The 18,781-nt window shown below is 48.2% G+C and overlaps 1 protein-coding gene across 1 annotated transcript in view; it reads right to left on the reverse strand.

Annotated features, from left to right (window-relative positions):
• Positions 1–12,883: 12,883 nt before the first annotated feature.
• USP24 (ubiquitin specific peptidase 24) overlaps positions 12,884–18,781 on the reverse strand; it is a 123,151-nt gene continuing 117,253 nt past the window's right edge. Inside the window, 3 exon segments of the mRNA XM_039887268.1 lie at positions 12,884–15,679; positions 18,066–18,176; positions 18,528–18,614. Coding sequence (XP_039743202.1) covers positions 15,617–15,679; positions 18,066–18,176; positions 18,528–18,614 — 261 coding nt within the window. The 3' untranslated portion in view covers positions 12,884–15,616.

The following is an 18,781-nucleotide window of genomic DNA, read 5'->3' on the forward strand; positions in this document are numbered from 1 at the left end:
GCCACCTGTACATCCTCCACGTTGAACCCAGACAAGAGTGGACATGAGGTGGTGGGGAGGTGGGCAACAGCAGGCTTTGGATGTGTGATCAGCCCTGCTAGGGGTGGAGAGTGGTAGATTTCCCTCCTTCCTCCCCTCCCTGTTCCTTCCCTCTCCTCTTCCTGCGCTCCTTCTCTCCTTTTTCTCCCTCCATCCTCCTTCCCTCATCCTCCATTCCTTCCCATTCCTTCCTTCCTTCTCCTCCTCCTCCTCCTCCTCCTCCCTCCCTCCTCCTCCTTCTTCCTTCCTTCTTCCTTCCTTCCTTTCCTTCCTTCCTTCCTTCCTTCCTTCTTTCCCACTACAAACACTGTCTAAACACCTGCTTGGTGTCCCCAACCTTGCCCCATGCCAGGCACTGGGGACAGAGAGATGCGTCTGACACATGCCTGTCTGGGGGCGGCCACTCCCAGAGGAAACTGTAAAATGAATGGTGACAGGGTCAGCGTGGTCATTGCTGAGAAGAGAGAAGCACAGTGGAGATCTGACCCCGCCTGGGGAGTTAGCAAGAGCTTCTCAGAGAGGTGGCTACCTTGAGCTGTGTCTTGGAGTTTTCACCATGGAAGAAAGGGGAGAGAGAACAGTTTGGACAAAGGCTGGGAGCCCCGACTGAGGGCTGTGGGTGTGGAGGGTGGCTGGAGAGGACGCAGGCTGGGGACCTGATCAAGATGGCCTGTGGCTGCCACCATGGAGCACGTGGGAAAGCCTCAGGCAGTTGGACCGACAAGGACCCAATTCTAGGTTTCCAGAAAAGGAAGACTTTGTAACACTCAGAGTTGCCCAAAGAACATCCGACAGACAGAGATCACAATTCTTAACAGGAAAAAAAATAATTTCAGCCACAGGAAAGATCTGTGAACCCGTAAGAGAAACAAAACAAAACCATGGTCAACCTCAGGAATAATCAAAGGAATGAAAATTAAAACAAGAAACCATGTTTCACCCGTAACACTGGCCACGTTTTGTAAAGATGATGATAACAGGTGGTGTTGGCAGAATGTGGTGGAAAAGGGTTCTGGTTCACACTGCTGGTGGGAATTGAAATGATGTGAGTGTTTTGGGGCGGGGTGGGCAATATGGCAGCGTGTGGTTAGTGCCTCAGCATGTGGGCTACCCCTGGATTCTGCAACCCCCCATGTAGGAACTTATCCTAAGGAAATAAATCGGACTGGTGTGCCAAGATCACTCACAGAAGGGTATTTATTGTGGCATTGTTTATGATAGTTCAAATGTGGGAAGAATCGAAACATCCAATGATAGGAGATTGGCTAAATAATGCTATCTTTATGCCAGGGAATATATATGACCATTAAAATTATGACCCTCCCTATCAAACCCCTTTCACCTGCTCTCACAGCACCCCGTGCCTCTCTTTGGTAGCATATGTCAAAGTTGAAATTTCACATTTACTTGTGAATTTCTTCGATGACTTCCTGCATGACTCATTAGACTCAAAGCCCCGGAAAGGCAGAATCTGCGTCTGTTGCGTTTATTATTGTGTCCTCGTCCTCGGTGCTTAGGGAAGTTCCTGAAACATTAGTCCCTCAATAAATAGTTGTTAATAAGTGACCGAGCCCATATTCCTTTTAAAAAAAAAATTGTGGTAAAGTATATATAACGTAAAACTTACTACTTGAACCATTTTTAATTGTATTGTTCAGGAACATGAGTCCATCACCATCACCACCTTCCAACCCCATTTTCATTTTCCCAAACTGCAACTCGGTGCCTATTAAATACTGACTCCCTCGCACCCCTCCTCCCAGCCTCTGCCAACCACCATTCTGCTTTCTTTTTTTAATCTCCTTCTTTCTCCCCATGAACCCTGAGTCTGTATTTCTTGATGTGAAAAGAGGTTCACGACATATAGTTAACAAAAAGAGAGAATATAAAGGAGAATGCAGCAAACACTGTTAATTCCTTCCTTCTCTGATTTTGTTTGGAGGGATGACATGCTTATTGCCAGGTGATACATTATGGTTGATCCAAAGCCAGGCATGACCATTCTGTTTCCCACTGTCAGTCTGGCCAGTGAGACCTGAAAAGAAATTTGTTGGGGTCACTTCCGAAAAAGTCTCCTGATTAAAAAAGCAACCATAATTAGGTTTGCTGGCCTTGAATACAGATCCAGTGGCTGGAGCAACTTCAGCTGTCTTGCAACCATGAGGGAAATGCCAAGAGAATCACGGAGATTTTGGACCGATGAAATGGTGAACCAAAGCCAACAACCACTGGTCTTCTAGTCATGTGAGAAAATTTAGCCCCTATTTGATTAAGCTACACTATTTGCAGCTGAACTCACTCCCAATGGTCATAGACTATGACCCCATATATACCTACGTGCAAATAGAAATAGAAAAAAAAAATGAAGAGATCTCTCTGGGTGATGAGATTCTTTTTTATGAAATTTTTATAATGAGCATGTCAATAATGATCAGAAAATAACTTTTTTACATTCAAAAAATAAATGACGATGCTGGTTCCATTAAAAAAAAAAATAGAAAAACAAAATATTGGGCCCCCGGAAAATAGCTCACTCCCATCTGATCAGGGGGTCTTAGGAAAGCTCTGATGAACAAATTCAAGCAGTAAATGGGGGCTGAGACTTGACCAAAACAGTGTGTGATTCTAGCCTTATGAAGGAGGCAGGGTCAACGTCCAGTGAAACATAAGACCCCAAGGCTCTGCGAAGAGAGGTCAACGGAGAAAGGTCCTCGGGGCAGCTGCCCTCAATGGCCCTCCTATCCTCCCATTCCTGCCCCTCCTGCAGCCCCGAAGGTCCTACTGCTCCCTCTGGGCATTGAGGCCAGCCTCCTTGTTCCTGACGTAGGCATGTTCCTCAGCTCCCACAGGACGCTTCAGCCCTTGCCCAGAGATTAGGCCCCAGGCCTTCTCTGCTGGCTGCCTTGCCAAGCGTGTTAGGGCAGATGGATGACTGGATGACCGGATGACCAGGAGGAAGGGCAGTGCTGGAATCTGGGCCTGAGGCCTCAGGGAGACCAGGCAGCTGTGGGGGCAGCAGGTGGAGCTGATGGTTAGGAACACCTGTATTGGCTGAAAACAGGTTTACAACAAGCAAGTTGCCGTCTCTTCCCACAACAAACCTGGGATTATCTCGGTGAAAGTGACCCTGGGGAAAAGTGGAGGAAAGAAGAAAAAAATGCCAGCAGTGTACAAAAGGGAAAATGCACTAAGGAATGGTGTTGATTCTCTACTAGGCAAATGTCCCCAGATGGCCAATGCATTGCATGGGGACACAGGCTGCCATAACAACAGCGAGCATTCTTCTGCATGCCCAGCATGCTGCTCTTAGCCATGTACGTGTGTTAGCTAATTTGATCTTCACAAGAGGCAGTGCCATCAGAGATGGACCGGAGGAAAGTGTCTTGAAGGAGGAGCAGGGGCAGAGATAGGCACCAGGGACAAGGGTCACTTAAGGGCCGGGGGTGGGGCCAGGGAGGATAGACTAGGTCATCAGGATGGTTCATGTCTGTGCTCATTCTCATGAGGAATCTGGGTATCAGTTATGTTGCCCCCCTTCCTGTTTCTTTAGAATGGGGTGGACCGGCCTGGGTCAGTTTGCTGTCCCCACTGACTCCAGTCTCTTCCTTTCCTGCCTCCTCTTCCCTTCTGCCTCTCACCCCTCTGAATTATCATGCTCAAGCTCTCTCCCTGAGCCTTAGTTTTCCCATCGAAATAACGGGTGCCACCTCTTCCCATGGAGCACTTTTGATCTTCTTGTCTGGGGGGTTTCTAGACACTGCCCCTTATTCTCTGTGAGATCTTCCCTGGCCTCGGTTTCCTCACCCCTATAATGGGATAGCAGCCCTGCCTGCCTGCCTGCCTCACAGGGCTGATGTGAGGCCTGGGAGTGGGGTTAAGGTGGTTATGTCTGTGTTGGAATTCAGGGCTTCTGGCCCTTATACGAGGCTCAGCTGGCTGCCTTCTCTGCACCATTAACACTCTGACCAGGAGGTGATGGACCGAGTGAGGGCTAGTGGCCCCGGAAGAGAACAATGGCATCTTCCTCCTGGTCCCCATCCCAACTTGCCCTGGGGCTGCTAAGGATTTTTTACTCTAGACCTCAGGGCACTTGATGCAAATTGGGTGCATGCCCTTGGGGTCTTTGGATCCAAATCTCTAGTCCAGTGATATAGTTGGGTGTTTGTGTGGAGGGGTGGGGGTGCCGTCTGACCCTTCATAGCCTCTGTGCTTCCTCTCCCCGCCATGTGCACCTAATATGGTGAGTTCTTCCCTTTTGCTTGTGCTATCAGGGCATAAAGCATTTTCACCGTCCTCTCATTTGGCCTCACATCTCCATGGAAAGGCTGGAATTATTGTTACCATTTTACGGATGGGTGAACTGAGGCTTAGAGAGGGACACTGACTTGCCCAGGGTCACTTCACGGGTTTAGTGGCAGAGCTGGGATTAGTACTGTGTTCTGGTTCCCATCCCTGGGTCTTGTCCCATCTGCTGCCCAGCCCTGTCTGTTCAGGGAGTGCCGCCTGGAGGAGGTGACTCTGAGGTGGGTCCGGAAGGATATGCAGGTGTCAGGTGAAGAATGCTGGGAGGGGCACTCCAGCTGGGAATAGTATGTGAGGAGGCTTGGACCCCGCTGGTGGCTGCAGAGTGGAGTGGGCGATCTGGACCACTCCAAGCAGTGCTACATTTTCGGGGAGTAAATCTGTGGTTCCCACACTACGGGCTGCCTCACGATCTCCTGGGGGAGCTTATGAAAGGCAGATTCCTGGATTCCGAGCCAGTCAGAGGCATCTGTGCTTCCCACAGACTGGTTCTCCACTCCCGCCTCCTACAGCTCTGTCGCAGGTTGTCCCTGGGCCGCTCTTGGAGAAATGCAGCAGGACTGAGGAGACCAAGCGCAGAGCGGTGTGCGCAGGGGGCGGGGGGCGGGGGGCGGGGGAGGTGCGGAGTGAGCCGCAGCGGTAACTGTAGGAGCGGGGCCCTATTTAAAAGTGCAGTGTTCTCATCCACCTTCGCTGCTAACTCGTTTTCTCCTTTCCCTTTTCAGTTTTCTCCATAGCTCTTGTCACCAGCTCCCATACTGCACATCTGACTTCTTTATTATGTTTTACTCTACAAGTGTGAGAGCTACATGAGGGCAGGAGTTTGTCTGTCTTGACATAACCCACTGATGTAACCCAGCATCTAGGAGAGTACTTGGCACATGAAAGGTGACAGTGGGGGCTGTTGTTCTGTTTTGTTTATTCTCATTTGAATTTTAAGGTGGAAGACACCTGAGTGTGTTCGGAGGCTGGCAGGAAAAGGGGACAGCAAGCTTTGGTGTGTACAAGATGGAGACAGAACGTCAGAGAATTGTTCCTGGAAGAAGCTGGGGGAAGGCCGGGGCCCCCCAGCCTGCTGGACCTGTGCTCCCTCTAAGCCTGAGGGGGAGAGCTGGCGTGTGGTGGAGAGGCAGTGCATGAGGTGGGCGCTGCTAGCCTGCATGTTCTCCATGAAGCGGCAGGCAGGGGAACCCCTGGGAACAGAGGGGAGGGGGTGGAGGCTTGTGGAGTGTGGTGGGTCTGGTGTAGCTCCTGAGGGGACCTTTTGGGAGCTGGTAAAAGCATTACTGAGGCTGGCACTCTGGTTGGACCTCCTTTTGTTCAGAAGCTCCCAGGATACCGTCCTTCCCAGGAGGGGGCCTCAAGAGCCGTTAAAAACCAGCTTCCTGTCCTAAGATCCCTAGCTGGCCCATGCACTGCTCCCTGGGCTTGTCACCTCATTATAGCTAGACCACACATCCCGAGTTGTCTCCTCCAGGAAGCCTTACTGGATGCAGTGCCCATCTTCTGGGCTCCCATAGCACCTAGTCTGCCCATTCTTCATGTGACTCTCTCCTCCTACTTCTCATCACAGAGGTCTGTGCTCTTTCTTACCTGCCTCCCTGTCTGCCCTGCAGGGTCTGATTCTTCCCAGGGCCTAGAGCAGGCACCAGGCTCTGCCTGGCTGCGAGCTTAAGCCCTGGGTTCTCACGTCATGCATTGGACGCCCTCTGCTGGCCCAGCTGGGCATGGGCACTGCTCCCAAGTGGCTGGAGGTCATGTTCTCTAGGTCTATCTCCTTCCTTCCTAGCCCCTTCCTTCCTCCCTTTCTGAAACCCATCCCTGTGCCCTTGAAATCCTAGTTCATCACCCGCAACCCTCTGGTCCTCAAACGGCTCTCAGAGCATTCCTTCCTCTGCTTCTCTGCCTAAAGTCCCTCTATTCCCCAAGCACACTGCTTACTCACCTTCCTATAGCCTTTTACCTGGGGCTGGAGGTGTGATAGGGGTCCTCCTTGCTCCTCACTGCCTCTTCCAGATCATGTCCTTCTGTCCTCCGTAAATGCTTGACGTTGAAGCTCCTGTCATCAGATTATACCCTTTACATACTGGAGACTTAGCTCACAGTCACTGTCTCCTGCTGGGGTGGTTCCAACACCCTCTGGACTCTCAGCTCCCCCTCCTCCAAAGACCTCACCATTATACTCTTCACCTTGTTGCCACCTGTAGCTATATTTCCTCCAGAACCTCAATTTCAAATACCCACTGTCTGATCACTACTTTCCCTTTTTCCCAGCCCACTCCCAAACTCCCACATTCTTCATCAATACCTGCGACACCTACTATCCATCAATGCTGCTGACTTTGCACCTCTGGCTCTCACTCACCTCCTCACGCATCTCACCTCCGCCCGGCTGAGACCCTCGTCCAGCTTATCGCCACTCTTTGCTCACAGTCGACCCCCTTGCCCCATTATTATCATACTTAGTGGGGAAAAGTCCAACCCGGCTTAAACTCAAGTGTCCACCAACTCGGTTCCAGAGAGGCATACATGCTTTCTGGTTTCACTCAACTATCAACCACAAACCTCCAGTGGGCCCTTGAGGCCGCCCTACAAACCCACGCATTTCCTGAGCCCATCGCTCTTCTCGACTTATTTTACTTTTTATTTTAAAGATAAGGAAATAGAAGCACAGAGAGGACTGAGTGACCTGCCCCCAGAGACTATGCCCCTAAACCCCAAAGATGACTACGTATTATACCTTCTCCTGTCTCCTCAAACCTCCAAAACCTTCCTCCCCATCCTTCCTTCTAGCTGATGCCTTGCTTCTTTTTTTTGAGAAGATAAATGCAATAGAGAGCCTCTAGCAGTTTCCACTCCACATGCCCCCACCACCTGTACCTCTGCCCTCCTTCACCTTCCTATCTTTTATTAGGATAGTGTTTGTTTTGCTGTTTCAAAGACAAACCCTCCACTTCTGCACTAGAAATCATCTCTTTTCATCTAAGAAAGATCCCACCTCTTGCACTGCCAACTTCTCTCTCTCTACTGTATTGACTACAGGCGGTTTAACTTCTGGAAGAATAGCTTAGTGTGTCTCTGTGTGCATACATGTGCATATATGTGTGTGTGTGCATGTGTACACCAGGAGAGGAGTTCCTGGTTGGCAAGGAGGGCCAGGCCACCAGCATTTCTCACTGTCCTCTCCACCACCAGGCATTGTGGCCGTGATGCTGACTGCAGAGCTGGAGCTCACCCTGGCCGAGCTGAGGCAGAGACTGACCCACTTCTCTGCCAAAGGCGTCTTCAACGAGGTCTGGTTCCCTGAGGACCAGCGGCTGCTGACCCCCAACCTCATGGCCACACTGTCCCCCAGCACTCAGAGAACAGGTCAGCAGGACGGCAGTGTGGGCGGAGTCTGGACTGGCTTGGGAGGGCTTGGGAGGTCCGTTCGATCTTGCCAATCTCCCCTCTCCCTGGCTTGTGGAAGGAGGGTTATAGCACTGTCTCCTAGAAATGGGGAGACTGAATGAGAGTGGGCTCCAGACGGCCTTGCTACACTTTCGTAACATGTTTTAATAGAAAAAATGGGTCACGTTCTTTAAGCACCTCCTCCCCTATCGGGAGCCAAAGGTTTGGGTTGTCTGTAAGCAGCACCCTTGATGGAGGCTCCCTTGGCTAGCCTGCCTCGTTATGTTGCCATGAAATGAAGAACTGGAGCTCCAGGTTGCAGCCCCAAAGGCACTTTTGGACAGGCAGTGTGTGAGTGAGAGTGGCTCAGAGGCCAGATCTGAAAGTGGAGATGACATTTGGTTTAATCCTGGCTCTGCCAGTCAACAGCTGTTTTGACCTGGGCAAGTTACTTAACCTCTGTGCCTCAGGTTCCTCATCACTAAAATGGGGACAATGCTAAGCACTGAGCTTGGTGCTAGGACAATATAAATGCTAGCTATCATTGTTATCACCTATTGCTTTAAAAATCCATTCTCTGATACAAGTAGCTATGGATGGGCCGCCTGAGCAGGGAGCAGGAAGTTGTAGATGGGGACTTTGTGGGAGTTCAGGGATAATGCCCTTCGGATCTGGAAGGGCTGAGAAATCCTGCTTGGATGGAGCGTGGGATGCCCTGGAAGAGTTTGGGACAATGGCAGGTAGTGAGCCTGGCTCAGGAGTTCATTCTCCATCGAGCATATACTGGGGAGCCACTGAAGATTTAGGAGCAAGAGGGTGACAAGGGACAGCTATGAGTTTGGAGCGGCTCTAGGAAGAGCAGGCTGGTGAGGTGTGCAGGATGGATCTTCAGTGGAAAGATGAGCCCAGTCAGGTGGCTGGCACCCTTGTCCAGGGGAGAGGCCGGAACAGGTCCAGTGTGCCACTGGCCATGCTCCTCTCTGGGGGCCCGGCTTGGCCACTGTGTTCTGATCACTCACTCCTTTGGGAACGCCCAGCAGAGGGATAGGCCAGTCTGAAGTCATGGGAGCCATAGAACCTCACACCCTATGAAGCACATCCCAAAGAGTTCCATTTCACAGCTAAGGGAACTGCACCCTGGACACGCCAAATGACTTTCCCAAGGCCGCCAGCTAGGATAGCGGGATTCTAGTAACTGAGATCCTGACACGTAGAGCATTTGTCCTGTGCCAGGCGCTGTGCTCTGCTTCACACTCAGTCCTCATTTCATCTTCACAGCCTCCTTGTGAGGAGGGGCTATGACACTTTCTATTTTACATATAGGGAAACTGAGGCTTGGTACAGCTGAGCACCACTCTCTGAGGTCTCATAGCCAGGGGCTGTGTCTGACTCCAAAGCCCAGGGAGGGGGGGGCCCAAGTGCCCCAGAGAGATATCAGGTTCACCCTGACCTTCCACCTGGGAGGCTGAGTGGTGAGGTCTGGGGGGTTTAATCTCTTGATCTAGTTTCTCAGGCCTTGGAGCCTGGGTAGAGAGGAAACAGTGTTTTCCCTGAGAAACTAAGGCTCAGAGAGGTTGAATGACTTTTCAAAAGTCATACAGCAGGCTAGTGGCAGTTATTGAGAACCAGGAGTCCCGTCACTCAGGTTAGTTTCTTACCTTGACTTGTTTCTGGGTTTCCCAGCTCTGGCCTCAGACCCTAAAGAGATGAAGGAGAGACTGAGGGTCCCTCAGTATCCAAGTGTCTGAGCTGGCCTTCCTCTGCCCCAGGCTGCAATTCTCACTGGAAACTTGGCACCCCTAGGAGGCCTGTGCTGAGGCCAGAGCTCAGCCCAGCCAGTGAGTGGGCCACAAGGCCAGTGTCTATACTTCCTGCTGCCACGCCCTGGGGCTGAAGTGTGCATTCAAGGAGCATGAAGTCCTGGGCCCTGCAGAGGTGAAGAGGCACATGGGGGCAAGATAAGCACCAAGTGTCTGTCCTGTGCAGCTTTTCTATGTCAGCGTCTGTGTCACCACCACATCCTCATGTATCTGGAGGGTGGTTGCTATCAGCCGCTTTTACAACCATGTAAACAGTGTGTGTGTGTGTGTGTGTGTGTGTGTGTGTGTGTGTGTGTGTGTGTGTGTGTGGTGGGGTTTAGTTTTTGTTTTGTCCAGAGTAGTAAGGTTTGTTCTCTGGGCACCCTTTTTCCTGTGGAGGATATGCATAAATATTGCATAAAGTAATGCACTACACATACATTCCTTGATCGATCTTGATTCCTTGATTAACATATCTGCCAACTCGGACCTCTCTCAGCAGCTGCTCTGTAAGTCTTCTTTCAAAAGCCACAGGGAGATTCTTAAAAGGAAGCCCTGGGGCATCCGTTCTTAAGCAAATTCGGAAGTTTTTACTGTCCCAGTTCTTGAGGACACAAACCGGACAAGCTCTTCTCTCCTGGAGCATCCATTCCAGTGGAGGAGAAGGACAATGAACAAAGAACTAATATTACAGAGGACTTAAAAGATGCTATGGAAAAAAACAAAGCAGGGAAGGAAATGGTGGGTGGGTGGGGGGCACGGCAGGTGGGGGCATTCAGGAGAGGTCTGAGAAGTGGGGAGCATGCCTGGAGGATACCAGGAACAGCCAGGAGGCTGGGTGGGAACTGAGTGAGTGGGAGAATCAGAGAGGAGACAGACCAGGTCAGCTGGGGCCTGAAGGCCACAGTAAGGTCATTGGTTTTTGCTTGAGTGAGCTGGGAGGCACTTGGGGTTCTGAGGCCAGGGTAGAGGTAGGGGTGGGGGTGAAGGTGAGGGGTGGGAGAAGGGGTATCTGACCTGGGTCTGAGTGTATTCATTTTGCCTGCTTCACCAGGAAGACTGCAGGGGACACAAGCAGAAGCAAGGAGACCTGCTGTAGACAAGTGAACATCTACCGTGAGTATCCAGGCCTAGGTGGTTGGGGCTCAGGCCAGGGTGGGAGTGTGGAGGATACTGGAACTTGAAGGAACAGCCCACAGATCTGGTGGGCTGGACTTAGGTGGGAGGAGTCGGGGGTGGGTCCAAGGTTTTTGCTTCGCTCCTGGACACATGGTGTTGTACTGACTGGGTTGGGAAGGCTGTGGAAGGTGTGGGTGTTGGGGAAGATGGGGAGTTCAGGATTAGTATGGTCATGTGCTGTGTACTATGTGTGCTTTCTTCAGTCCCTGGGCCCTGGCAGGGCACTGAGGCCTGCAAGGAGGGATGGACACTGACCCGCTGTGGGGCTCTCCCTGAGTCCTCTCACATTCCGGGGGCCCACTCAGTGGACAACACATGTGTGGTAAGGAGCAGGAGCTGGGACATTGGTGCAGGAGGCAGGATCAGTGAGGAGGCCATAGCAGCCACATCTATCTGCTGCCGAAGTCGGCTTTCAGGGAAGCAGGACACCCAGGAGCTCCAGTGACAGCGCCCCCAAGGACCTATGCATGGAGAAAGGATTGGGGCCTGGATGCTTTGCAATGGTTCCTCCTTACCTGTTCCTCACCCCGCCTCAGCCTGGGCTCCAGGAGGCGGAAGAAATGTCTACCTTTCTGCAGCTGTGGTGCTGGCACTCTGGCAAAAGGGCAGGCTCCCTGCCTGAGAGAACCTGATCTCAGCCTGGATCATTCCCTCCTAGACCTGAGCTGAATGGGAGGCTGAGTGTGGGAAAGGCACTGGACCCATTCACTGCGACTTTTGTGGGGGAGGCCCTCTGACAAATGGAGGGGCAGCTCCTTCCTTGAGCTCTCCCCACCCCCACCCAAGCAAACAAACATGCGTTTATCTTTTTGGTCTGTTTATAAATAGCTCCCTCTGTTGCTTTTTTATAGCAAGAAGCTTTCCTAGACCTCTGTTTTGCTTTTGTAACTTGAAGATATTTATTCACGGTTTTGTTGCATTTTTATTGTATGACTTTTTAAAATAAAAACAACTTTGTCATGACTCTTGCTTCAATCTGTCTTGCTTATGCTAGGAACTTGATAAAAGTCTGTGGAACGGTTGAGCAAATCAAGTATTTGAGGAGTACTAACTAGTATTTTCAGGGCAAGTACTTGATGAGTACTAGACTTGTCCTAGGATAAGATCTTCCAGTAGCTTCCCTGAGTCTCCCAAGCTGTTAGGGTTCCCTCTCCTTAGTAACATGTGCCTGATGGCATTCTAGATGCTCTGTCATCCATGTCCAGCACTGAGCCCTGAGTTCCTGTGTCCTTTTCATTCTCTTCCCAGTATCTGGCGCAGGGCCTGGCGGTGTTTATGGATAAGTTAGTTGTACGAGTGCCCGATGCTTCTATAATGAATTGTACTACGCCCATGACCACCTTTAAGGATTTGAAATTAAGAACAGTATCAGTTTGCAAAGTATAATTATCTCATTCAATGTGGGACCTTCCAGCCCCCCACTCTGATGGTGGTGAGTGTAGCTGTCTTAAGCAAGGCCTTTCTCTAAACAGTTCGTATCATAAATAGGAGAACTAGCCTGCAAAGGCAAAAATCCTCCCAAACTCTATTTAGTGTCACAGAAAACATTTAAGAGCTGTCAGATGCTAATGGCCCAATGCTAGTAAAAAGAACTGTGTATCTATGGCACTGGTACCTCTGCCTGCTGTGCAGTGTGAGACTCCCCGAGTGTCAGTTCCTTGGCTAGCCACACCCGGTTGGTTCTTGCGGATGGTCACAAGGTGTGGGGGAGGGCCTAGTATGGGCCAAAGAGGAAGATCTGTAGCAGCAAACATCCCATGAAAGGGAAACCATGTGTGTAAACAAGGAATAGTAGGAGTGAGACAGAGACTCGTGGGGTGCAGCAAGAAACCCAGCTTGACTGGGGACATGATTTCTGCTGGGGACCACTTAGGAGACCTGACCTGAAAGCTATGAGAGAGATGTCTGTCGGCCATCAGTTTGAGTTCGGCCTCTTTAAGCAAGCTTTGAGAAGGAATCCTGAAATGGTCGGGCTATCCAGAGGGAAGAATAGCAAAAGGCTTAGAGGACCCATCGCCCGCTAAGGGTGGACCTTGGTCACACCACCAGTATAAAGTACTAAAGGAATCACAGTGCCATTTCAAACCAGGCCATAGTCCCTTGATGCCCCTGTGCCCCACCCCCACCCCCACCCTTTTCTGTTACATGCAGAAAAATGTGAGACTCCAACTCTCTATTTTTGAAAAATTTATTTTATACCCTCAGAAGCTAAGAACTCTGCCACTCATGAACTAATTTAGAATTAAGATTCTTCCCTAGTTTATCTACTTCCTTTTGAAATTTTATAAACAAGATTTTGTACACAAGAGGTAGCAGAGGAAAATTCCAGCCTGCTTGTTCCAAGCTCAGAAGGGAACTGCACACACGTCGATGTTAGCTGGGAGGGCGGGGCAAGACAGGGTAAGTCTGATGACACGGTGCTCTAGGTCCTACGATTCTTCCTAGTTGTCAGTGACCGTGTAAGAACTCCGGAAGTCGTGGGCACGATGCCTGCCGATAACTCCGGAAGACATGGGCATGACGCCCGTTGGGATGCTCATCTGTTTTCTTTCCCAGAACGCCTCTGATGCGCAGATTTGGCATCTACGGTAGGCCTCACAAAGGGAGCTTCTTGAAAACACACAGCATTGAGTTGGTTGTGCAATTCCTACTCGATTTGTAGACCATTTTGAAAGATTTATAAAAACATCTTCATCCAAAAAACTGGCAGTAAAAACGACAACTCTTCCCAGGTAAGCCTGTCACAATTGTCACTTTGTTGTACTACATTAAAAAAAGGTCATCAGCAGGTTCATAGACTGCAGCCATTGGAAATCAAGTGGTTACTGGCAAAGTGAGAGGGATGTCACTGCAGCAACAATGTAAGCAAAATTAACCAGAGCGTGTAACACACAATAGTGACAGTGATCCGGATGGAGCTGTACAGTGAGGACAGCAGGTGCTGGGGTGTGGAAGGCGTTGTTTCCATAGGAAATAAGGGGCTAGAAGTGGCAATTTCACTCCTGAATTTGGGCTCCTGAGTGCAGTTGCCAGCGATGATATCCCAACACATCTCATCACCGGCATTTCAATGTCATGTCCCACACAATCTTTTTGTGAGGATGGTGGTGGAGAGAAGGGTGAGGGCGGGGTAGAGATAAACAGTAGGAGTATTCACGTACTCAAAATCAATTTTAAAACATCACATTCAAAATTGCAAGAACATCAGAACCATATAAAATTTGCCAACTGCCTCTGATCATTTCTGAGGGCACAGTCCTGCTCTTAAATGCTGCCCCTCCCCGCCATCTACTCAGTGTCTGACAAAAGCCAGCACAGCCTGCAGGAAGTCAGCATGGTGACACACTGAAGCCTAGCCGCACAGTAACTTCCACTTTCAACAGTGAAATGACTGGGTTGTTGAAAGTGCACCACAATGAAGAGCTGACTGTGCTGTCATGTGTCCACATTATGCAGAAGCCACCAAAAAGGCACTTGGGGCTGGCTGCACCTCTTTGACTTGGCAAATCCGACAGTAGCAACCTGGCACTTCCTAAGGATCCCCTAGTTCTGTGCATGGTGAGTTGAAAATAAAGTACAAATGTAACTAAAGGCAAAACAGGGCTGAAAACTGTGTAGCAACTTAAAATACAAAATGTACAAAATACATAAAATATGTTGGCATATCCCTTACTCTTCCTGAAAAAAAGGGGAGCTGGTATCTAACCTGAAATGAGTGAATGGTGTTATACTGACTTGAGACTTACAACAATATGAATGGTTGTTCACTTGCTTTCTAGTTATTTCTGGGAAAACAAATCCTGTCTCTATCTTTTCAGTGTTAATTACTCATGTTGAGAAGAAACAAAGTCTCACATTCCTTGTCTGTAATACTAGAAACTCACAATGCAGTGTCTCCCAACTCAAATATTTAACTTCATATACAACCAGTACCAAAGGTTTCAGTAATTACGTTTTAAGCAAAAGCAAATGATTGCAGATCACATGATTTAAGACTACAGTTTATTCAATATGTCTCCAAGCATTAAAAAGATGATTTTATGAAGTCAAACTCAATAAAATTACATCTTAAAGTGTTTTTTATTTTGCCGTTTTTAAAATTTGTTTTGGAAACAACTCTTAACTTCTTTAGTGAATGATGTTAAAGAATGCACCCTGTACTTCTGGAGAACATGATATATATATAATTTTTATTGCTCTTTTCAATCTCAGTTATATCAGAAAAAAATATCTTAAAGAGCTTAATAATTCCCCTATTTTTGATCTTGGTAACACTTCATCAAGATCCGAGTTTATGCCCAGGGCTCTCATCCAGACCCATCTGGAATTCTGTACAAATAAGGAGACATATTAAATACAAAGGTCTGTGTAAACTGAATTCTTTACTATTTTACAATGAAAACGAATTTTATCAGATATCTTTACATCATTTTAAATTGGATATCCCTAATCAATGTTACTGCAAGATTAAAAATTTGCCCCCACATATCTAAAGGCAGCTTGCTTTTTTTTTTTTTTTAAAATATAAAAACCAAAGGAATTTCTTTTGTAGCATCATAGAGAAAGCAATAGCTTTACCCTCACTCACTCTTGTATGTTCAGGTAACAAAAAAGTCTGCCACCGGCTTGATTTCATAAAATCTCCAGAGAAATGTGAATCCACATATGGATCAGGCCCTGAGACTCTGATCCACAAACCAGAGTTCTCCCACTGCCAACAGCTTCCAAACCTTCTGGCCAAAGAGTGCTTCTTTCGAAAACGCACATGTCTCCAGAGCCAAGGCAGGCTCTCCCAGTTCAGCCTTCAGGCTCTTGTAAGGGTTCAAGGATGAAATTCTGATTTCAGATAGGTGCTGAGCATCTAGTAGCTGTGACTTGACTCCTCATCCTGTGCTGGGCACATTCCTCTAGGGATCAACGTCGTCAAGGTCACTTCTTAACTCGCCGATCATCATGGGCGATTCTGAACCCTTTGAGAAAGGAAAGGAAGTTATCGTATATAGTAAAGTTAGAGAAAAACGTTTTTCTATGCCAACTGACTTATTTGTATCCTGTAGTTTAAATATGCCCTCGTTTAACAACTTAATGTTTACCGAAGGGTAATAAAATATAACAACTTGTATTTGACAATTCCTAATTATGCAAAACTTTGATTTCTGTGTTCCCACAAAGTCACAGCGTTATCGTGCAACCAGGCAGCTCTTAGAACTCTGGGGAGCAATGTGATAAAGTGGAGAGAGGCACTGGCTGTCCCGACATCTGCTGTGTAGGAAACTGTACCACACAGCCAAAGATGGCTCTGGGTCATTCCTGAGTCTGAATTCTGCCTCTGTCACCAACTGTGTGGCCTTTGTTTTATATCAAAGTTTTGAATGCCTACCATGTGTCTTGGGGCTGATCTAGCTAGGGTGGCAGTGGGGAGGGAAAATCTCTGCCAAGTGACACTGAGTGGGAGTGGGATGGGCCTGAGGTGGAAGGAACGACGTATATTTGATAAACTAAAGGCCACTGTATCCAGAACTCAGAAAATGAGGGAGGAAAAGGTATGTGGGGCCCAATCAAGCAGGACTACATTGGGGATTCTGGCCTTTACTCTTAACAGTAATGGAAAACCACTGAAAGATTTAAGCAAACAGAGGGAGATTCTTACAGACACCCAGAGACAAAGGTGCTTATGATAATGGAACAGATAGATGAATGAGAGATGCTTAAAAGGTCGATCTGACAGGATCTGTGAAACTGACTGCAACGTATGTGGAAGCTCTCCAGGATGACACCCTGTACACAAGGGTGCTATTTGTGAGAAAAGGAACACTGAGGGAAGATTAGCTTGGGGTGGGGTGGGGCTGGGTAAGCTAGGTGTGAGGTGTCTTTGAGACATATCAGGTGGAGACATCAGGAAGACAGCTGTATGTTCATGTATGGCACTCTGAAGAATCAAGGCCAGGCTGTGGGCAAGAGGACACAGGATAAGACTGAGGAACATTTACTGGTGGCCCAGTTAAGAGGCTTAACTGATGGATAGACTGAGAAAGCACAGACAGAGGGGTGGAAGGAGAACTATGAGACCAAGGTGTCATGAAAGCCCTAGGAACAGAGTGTTTCAAAAAGGAAGGAGTGGCCAGTAGTGTCAGATGCTGCTGAGTGGTCAACTCAGATGAGGACTGAAAATGTAGGCTGCTTGTCACCCCAGCTGCTGAGATGGAGAGGAGGGAAGGAGGTAGTCAGCCTGGAAGAAGATGAAGAACGAGTGAGAGAGAAGAAACTGAAGATAGTTAAGTTCTGACAATTCTTTGGAGAAGTTAGGCTATGAAGAAGAGGAAACAGGGCAGAGATAAGAGGGAAGAAAAGAGTGTTTTCAAAAGATGGACGAGAACTGAGTATGTTGAAACACTCCTGAGAGGAATCTGTAGAGAGGGAGAAGTTTAAGATCCAAAGAGAGGGAGAGATAAAAAGATAGAATGTAGGGTTTCTGACAAGATGGTGGAGGGGTATGGGGGGCGGGCTCCCTGTAACAGGAGAAATGAGGTCAGGGGGCTCGCAGGGACTGTAAGCCTGGGAGCCAGCAGGTGCAGGAGCTCTTGTCTGATAGCTTTTATTTTCTCTGCAAATAACGCAGGTGAGTCTCAGTTCCTCTTCTGTAAAATCGGGGTAAGAATGATTTCACAGGTTATAAGGATTTAAAAGATTTAAAAAAAAAGGCACATACAACATCAACCAGATTCATTTAATGAGGCCTCTACCATGCACTGTGACAGAGCTACAGAGAAGGCCGCGCTTACAGAGGTTACAGACTAGAGAGAAGACACACAGACACCTTTACATTTGCATCTGCTTCATTATTTTGTACATAGTAGGTGTTCAATAATTATTTCATTCTCTTTTCTACTATAGTGCTTAGTATTGAAAATGTTCCCTTTTTTTTTACAGGTAAGCATAAAACTATTCTTTGACTCCCCTGACAAGTAGGTAGGTTTCAATGGCATGAGGTCCTCCTTCCTTTCAAGGGTCCAGGTTTCCAGGAAGGATAGTGAAAGCAAAAGCTGGAGGGAGTGATTTTTCATAACCCGGCTGAATGAAGTGAATGTGCTGGAATGAATACAGCTATAGCCTGGCTTTGTCAGGACTATAGGTTGGTTAGAACAGCCAGCCACAGACTGAGGTCAAAGCCTTGTATGAATTTTACACTGCAGCACTGTTCTACTTTGTAAGCATATTGTTCGTGAGACCTGAACAGAGATCACACTGGAGGGCGGAGCTGGTGTCTCCTTTTTTTCCTTGATTATGAAAATTCTTTTTGGAACACTTCAGAGCAAGCGCTGTCCTTTCATACAGGGATAAGCCCTACAGTTATACCTGTTGTAAATGCCTCTCGCCATTCTCATTTGCAGGACTGCTCTCCGATCCATTACTGCTTCCTGATTGCTCTTTTTCATTCAGCAAAGCTGTGGCATATGCTAGAGTATCCTGTGAGAGATTTAAACACGAGAAGAAAAAGTTAGGGAGTGGCAGTAGCGGCAGCACTGCCAAGAAAGACTACCCTTTACCTGATCTTGGGAGGCACCAGGAGCCTCCCTGAACCTCTATGGCATGTGGGGGCCAGACCAACCAACCCACACTGCTTTTCTTCTAGGCAAATAAATAATTTGCAAACTGTACACCAACTTGTTGTCTTTTCATAGAAATTCAACCGCTTCTTCTGTTCTTTCTCATTTTCAACCTATACCTCTCTTCTTAGAGGCTGCAGTTTCCAAAAAGTGTGCTAAAAATCCTACCTAAGGGATTCCAAGCCACAAGAAACCAAGAGACAACGCTCACCTGAGCTGAAATTGTCCGCTGAAAGGTTTTTCCAGTTGATGTTTCATTAGAGACGTTACTCTGTGGTGTCCAATAATGTTCTGACATCTAAGATGGAAGGTCAAAAACGCCATCAGGGATGACAAATAAGCCCACAAGTCCACTATTTCTACCATTAGGCAGTAGAGTATAAAAGCATCTAAACCAGCACATAAATCTACCCAGACCTTCTATTACATGGGGAGATTCTTTCCTCGAATATTTCACTTCCACTC

Source organism: Pteropus medius, unplaced genomic scaffold, assembly GCF_902729225.1.
Source record: "Pteropus medius unplaced genomic scaffold, Ma_sr-lr_union100, whole genome shotgun sequence".
NCBI lineage: Eukaryota > Metazoa > Chordata > Mammalia > Chiroptera > Pteropodidae > Pteropus > Pteropus medius.